The sequence below is a fragment of the Coffea eugenioides genome, chromosome 8 (assembly GCF_003713205.1).
Source record: "Coffea eugenioides isolate CCC68of chromosome 8, Ceug_1.0, whole genome shotgun sequence".
Lineage (NCBI taxonomy): Eukaryota > Viridiplantae > Streptophyta > Magnoliopsida > Gentianales > Rubiaceae > Coffea > Coffea eugenioides.
In genome coordinates, this window is record NC_040042.1 from 30,041,767 (window position 1) to 30,048,233 (window position 6,467).

General features: G+C 29.4%; 1 protein-coding gene across 1 annotated transcript; it reads left to right on the top strand.

The window, feature by feature from the left end:
• Positions 1-2,443: 2,443 nt before the first annotated feature.
• Positions 2,444-6,247, top strand: LOC113781114. The gene is made up of 5 exons (XM_027326964.1): positions 2,444-2,716; positions 2,825-2,920; positions 3,514-3,639; positions 4,715-4,754; positions 5,965-6,247. The coding sequence occupies exons 1-5, from the start codon at positions 2,567-2,569 to the stop codon at positions 6,036-6,038; spliced, it is 486 nt and encodes a 161-aa protein (XP_027182765.1). The 5' UTR covers positions 2,444-2,566; the 3' UTR covers positions 6,039-6,247.
• The last annotated feature ends 220 nt before the right edge of the window (positions 6,248-6,467 follow it).

Sequence of the window (6,467 nt, forward strand, 5' to 3'; positions counted from 1 at the left end):
TTCAGAGATGCTTTCCAAGAGGTCCCTCATCTTCCATCCATTACTGGCTCTGTTTGGATTCAGCATTTTTTGAAAAATAATTTTTTATCTACAATGCTACAGTAATACACAAACAAAAATAACTCCAAAAACATCATATCCAAACAATATATCAAAAACAACTCCAAATATACATTTCATTTTATATTATATATATATTAATATTTATTTATTTATATATAATATTTTTTATTTCAATTTTGTTTTATAATATGTATATTAATATATATATTAATATGTATATTACAATTATGTATATTATATTATATTATATATATAAATTATATTAATATTAATATGTATATTTCAATTAAGTATATTAATATGTATATTATATATATTATATCAATTGAAATAAATATATATATTCATTTATAAATATTAATATTTTGTTTAAAATATATTTATATATTTATAAATATATAAATATTTTTATTTTTATATATTTATATATTTATATAAATTTATAAATATATTTATTTCAATTTTGTTTTATAATATGTATATTAATATGTATATTTCAATTATGTATATTATATTAAATATATAAATTAAAGTAATATTAATATGTATATATTAACATGTATATTATATATATTATATCAATTGAAATAAATATGTATATTTATATATAAATATAAATATTTTGTTTAAAATATATTTATATATAGTTATAAATAAATTTATATATATTTATGTAAATATAAATATATTTATTTATATATATTTATTCAAATTTATAAATATATTTATTTCAATTTTGTTTTATAATATGTATATTAATATATATTAATATGTATATTTCAATTATGCGTATTAATATGTATATTATATATATTATTTCAATTGAAATAAATATTATATATTTATGTAGTAAATATTAATTTTTGTTAAAAATATATTTATATTTATATAAATATAGCAATATATTTATTTATATATATTTATATAAATATATAAATATACTTATTTGAATTTTGTTTTATAATATGTATATTAATATATATTAATATGTATATTTCTATTATGTATATTATATTATATATATAACTTATATTAATATGTATATGTATATTATATATATTATATCAATTGAAATAAATATATATATCTATATATAAATATAAATATTTTGTTTAAAATATATTTATATATATATTTATATAAATATATATATTTCAATTTTGTTTTATAATATGTATATTAAATATATATTAATATACATATTCATATTATATTAATATATATATATATGAATATGCATATTAATATATATTTAATATACATATAAATATTAATATATAGAAATAGAGCCAGTATATATTTAAAAAATCCAAAAAAAATTATAAATTATAAAAATACTCAAAAATATATTTTAAAAATAACTCTAAAAACAATCCCACAAAGCATCTACAGTAAAAGTTTTTAAAAAACACCTCCAAAAACAGCTAATCCAAACAGAGCCACAGTATTATATTAAAGAAGCCATAACTGCTCACTCTAATCATCCAACTCTTTAAAGCAACTCAATTGATTTTGTAAATGTTCAAAAGGGAAAAGGTTTGCAGTTACATTTCCACCATCAAGCACTGAATTAATCTTGTTCTCAATGCATTCATGTGAGCGTAAACGTGCTTCAATTATTCAATTAACCTGTCGAAGTATTTGCACAAGCTCAATTAGCAATTACAAATACATAGAAGAACCTCTTTGCCTTAACTGCATTGCTAAGGGCTACTTTGAAGAGTAAAACTGAAACAACCGCCCCATGACTACACATTCACAGGTGTAAGTATCACCCCACTAAGGGTATGGTGGGTAATGCACACACCACAATGCATACCATGCTGGTACTCTAACCTTAATGACTTGTACACTACTAATGTATTGCCTAAAGTGCCGCTCAAAAGATCAAAAGAAATTTATCCACCAAACAAACACCAACTCCATTTTATGTATACTAGTGCTTAAAACACACTCAATGCGTGTGCAATAATAAATAAATATTTAAAATTTTTTAAAGATATTTATTGAAATTATTTTTTATGAGATTTGGTTTATATTTTTATAATACATATAGAAAATTGACATTTACATAAATAAAATATACAAACAGACTATTATTTGGCAGATGGTAGTTATAAAAGGAGAGGCATAAGTAAATATGATAGTGAGTAACTATAGTTAAAAGATAATTTAGAAAAATCATAAGATGACAACTTTTTGTTTATATCAAAAACCTCCCTACACTTTTATATATGGTATAAATAGAGATAAGGGTAAATTTGAAAACATACAAAGTTATCGTTAAGTTAGTATTAATTATTTACAAAGGTTTTATTATTGTCAAGATAGGATATTGTTTTAAAATTTAAAATTTGAGCAAAATCAGCACCGTTAGGGATTGGACATTTCCCGCGGTCCCGCCCCCTCCTTACCTCAAAAATTCTTTTGCAATTTCCCGCTCGCTGCCATCATTTTGAAGCGTAGATGAGTTGTAGAGAGGGGAATTGACAAGAGAGTGGAGATGGGGTATGATTATGATGAGCAGAATGAAAAACATCAGCACCATGAAGCAGTAGATGGGCTGTTCAATCTTTTCAATAAAGCCAACAATGATCTCGCCATGCTCCATGACAGACTTGACAAGGAGTTCAAGCAAATCTACCCCGATAATGTAAGTTTTCTTGAAAACCCTCCAAACCCTTTTCACATTTCCTATCGAATTTACTTTTATGAACTTCAATTTTACTTTTTATTTGTGGGTTTTTTTTTTCGCTTTTAGGCAAACCCAATGAAGCTTGTGGCCAGAATCAAGAAAATTCAGGAGGAGGTATCATCCCTTAATGAGCAGTGTCGTGAACTTCTTGCAGCCAAGCAGGTAGTATTCCTTTTTAAAATTTTGGTTATTTATTTGTGTATTTGTTTTTTCATTTGGGAGTTTTTTTTCTGTCGTTGAGGAGTAGATTTTGCAGGGTTGGTTTTATACTTGTTTATGATGCAGATGAATGGAAATCTGGATTTCTAGGTGGCATTGTATTTTTCTAGAATAATTATAATTATTAAACTTTTTTGGGATGCAGAATAGGTCTTCAAAATCAGATTATGATATTGACTTGTTGAGTTTAAGTGAGGAAATCTTGTTTGAAAATGGGATTTTTATATAATTTTGGAATCATAAATGACTAGAAGGTATGGTTTGAGCAGAGTTAAGATAATGTGGGTATTAGGTCAAGAAATTGAACTTTTGACCGGCCCTATTTCAGCTTTCAAGGTTCTAAGAGAAAGAAGGTGGAAGGGAAACCAATGGAGTTTGCTGTTGGAATCCAAATGTTTTAAATTGCTTTGACAGTTTCACATTTTTTTGAGAGTTTATTATTCTTGTTGGTTGTGATTGGACTGATGCAAGAACTTTATTCAGACTTTTGGGTGCTCTTCTGAAGTCGTAATATTTTCCTTCCCTTACATTTTCAGGATTTAATTGACAAAGCCAGGGTAATCTTGGTTGGAAACAGGTCATTACTGCAGAGGCTTCAAGCGTCAACAGGGGTTCCAGTTACTGATGATTCTAATGACTCTGCATACACAAACTTCAATCAGGTAAGATGTCATTGCGGCAGAAACTTAGTGCAGCTTCTATTCTTTGCAATGGTATGTCAACACTTTAATCTTCCCACACATGTAAACTTACTTGCTTTTTGATACTGTGGATCTTCATGCAAAAGGGATTAAATCATTCTTCCCTATCTTGGTTATCTTGTTTCGGTTTTTATTTATTTCTTCTTTGAACTCCACTTACAACATGAGTATGAAGGAAATAAAATTCTTGACTTGTGTTGGTGTTCACGGGAAATAGTAACGAGAAATCATGAACCAGAACAATCAGGAATATTTTCTTCTTCACTAGTTTGACTTTCAAATTTGAACTCATCAAAAGGGATTTTTATTTTACTGTAGGAGCAAAGGTGAGAAACATAATCCTTTATGTTTTTCTCTTGTTTCTCCTTTTCTCCCACAAAATAGTAGATCGTTATGTTTTCTCCTTGTCTTATTCTTCTTCTGGAAGTTCAGAGGATAATAATAGACAATGAATACCTGCATGGACATAGTCTATGGCCCCAGGTAAGTATATACCTAATAGACATGGCTTTATCTCTGGGTGTTAGTATACATTGATGTTATTTCAAACTTGTAAGAACAAAACTATTTGTCATCTATGTTTATCCTTGCTATGCTTTGGGTCTGCATCAATTTGTGTCATTTGTCATTTTATGCTATATTATCCATGTAAGAATAGCAATATAAGAAAGCAATCCTTCCTTTCCTCTTCAAATCAGAGCTTAAGTCTATGAGAAAGTTCTTTAATATCCCTTCGGCACAAATTGATCATAACTAGACCTTCTCATCACTTAAAACTGAGGAAAAATAACAAAATCTATGAGTTCTATACTTTACAACCTGAAGGTTGTGATTTCCAAATGGTGTCTAAAGATCTTACACCATTTGCCAGCAAGCAACCAAAATTTTATCGAAGGCAAGGTTTGTCATGTAGAGCACCAAGGGAGCAAAAGCTTTATGCCATGCTTCCATCTGCCTTGCTGCATATTGCGTTATCTGCTTTTAGTTTCTATCAGAAATTTTGTGGCCCTTATGTTTTCTGATTCATAATCTGCAGATAATTGAGGAGTGGACAGTTCAAGTGAGATCAAGAACAGGTGATGTATTGTCTATGCCATTTTCACTTATCCTGGAAAGAAAGGAGAAAAACGAAAAGGTTACATCCATGATAGCTCATACCATAATCTCTCAGAGATAGCACATACTAAAATGGTTTGACAGTTTTGACTTTTCACAACCAGTAAGGTGTTAAAAGCATGACAAGGTAGTCAAAATACTTATGCAGGGGAATCATACCCCATTATGTTTACTCTTGGGGCAATCAACGACAAATCTAGTCTGATGCTATTTCTGTTATGAAAACATTTAAAACAATAATGGTCCTCCAATTCCTAGATTTTTATTGCGTTGGCACCCACAGTTCTCTGTCTCCTTTTCTTCTTTCTGATGATTTCTAATCGTTGCCCTAAATACCTTACCAAACTGTAACTTGGTACATCAAGCCTGAGAAGAAGTCCTTTAACTTGCCTAAAATCTGCTATACAAATTTAATTAGCTTCATCTGCTATTAGAGTGATTGACCAGTAAACTGGGAATCAGCATGCAAGGAAACAGGTGTGGGTGGGGGAACATCACTAGACCTAAAGTGGCTCAATCTCAATCTTGATGTAAATAGATTATGTAGGGGTTTATTTCATCTGGTTGGCTATATTTCATGTGCTGTTGTAAGTGGGCAATTACAATGCTCAAATTATCTAGCGTACAATAAAATTCATTGGGTCAAAATTTTTGGACCATTTCTTATGATGCTTAATAGTGAACCGATCCCTTATTATTTGATTTTGGCGTGCTTGTTAGGAGTTCAGTTATCTTCAAAAAGTAAGTATGCTATCTGGAGCTTCAATGTTTTGTCAAAAGGGCTACCAGCTAGATATTGAAGGGCTCTATGGCTTACTTCAGCTTGTATGTGAGGAATATCATCAACAAAGAAAAGATTCTGCCTTGATGGATTTGACCTATATGAGTCGGGATAAAATATAAACTGCTATGTGCAAAAACAATTACCAAGCAAGTTATATCTTGCAGGATATAGTTTCTTCATGTGCAGATTCCTTCTGCAATGAATGTAAGACTGTTTACATTGCCGAATTTATTTCTAATAATCTTGAAAAATGTTCCAACTGGTAAGCATGTGTACATGGTTTCATAAACCACGGGGAAATAGTAATCTCAACATGATGGAATGTCATTAACTTCAGTGTCATATGAAGAGATCTCTAATTTTGCGAATGAATCTCAATGTTGCAGGTGATGAGAAGCAGGAGTCAGGTCCTGAAGACATAAACCATCTGCTCTTCTCAGCAATCGTTCCAGGCAACTGAAGATTTTGTTTGTTTGTGCGCATGCACGCAAGTGTGTGTATGTGTGTTCTTTTCTTTTCTTTTTTTTTTTGAATTTTATTGGTACATAAGTAAAGATTTTAACTAGTCATTGTTCCCAAGCTAGTCGAAGCCAGTTCATTAACCTCTGAAGTTGGTAAAGCTGTTGCAGTGATACTTGTATTTGTATGCATTTTAGTTCCTTGGACATATATGCCTGCACTATGTAGTGGTGACATAGTATTTTCTAGCGCTTATTCTTTCCCTAGTGTTCTTCTTTTCCTGTAAAGTAAGCAGCAAAATATGATTTTGAAACATAATTGTCTCTATTTCCCACTCTCAACTTGGAAGTCTTTTGGTCTTCCATTGCTCTTGTATCAATGTGCCAGTGCTACTTGAAATGTGCTTGATTTGCATGATATGTTGATTTTT

What these genes read in the sequence shown, in the direction of transcription:
- LOC113781114 (XM_027326964.1), top strand. Translation starts at nt 2,567, where the DNA reads ATGGGGTATGATTATGATGAGCAGAATGAAAAACATCAGCACCATGAA. An exon ending in CATACACAAACTTCAATCAG is followed by an intron (nt 3,640 to 4,714) that starts GTAAGATGTCAT and finishes CATAATCTGCAG; the next exon opens with ATAATTGAGGAGTGGACAGT. An exon ending in TCAAGTGAGATCAAGAACAG is followed by an intron (nt 4,755 to 5,964) that starts GTGATGTATTGT and finishes TCAATGTTGCAG; the next exon opens with GTGATGAGAAGCAGGAGTCA.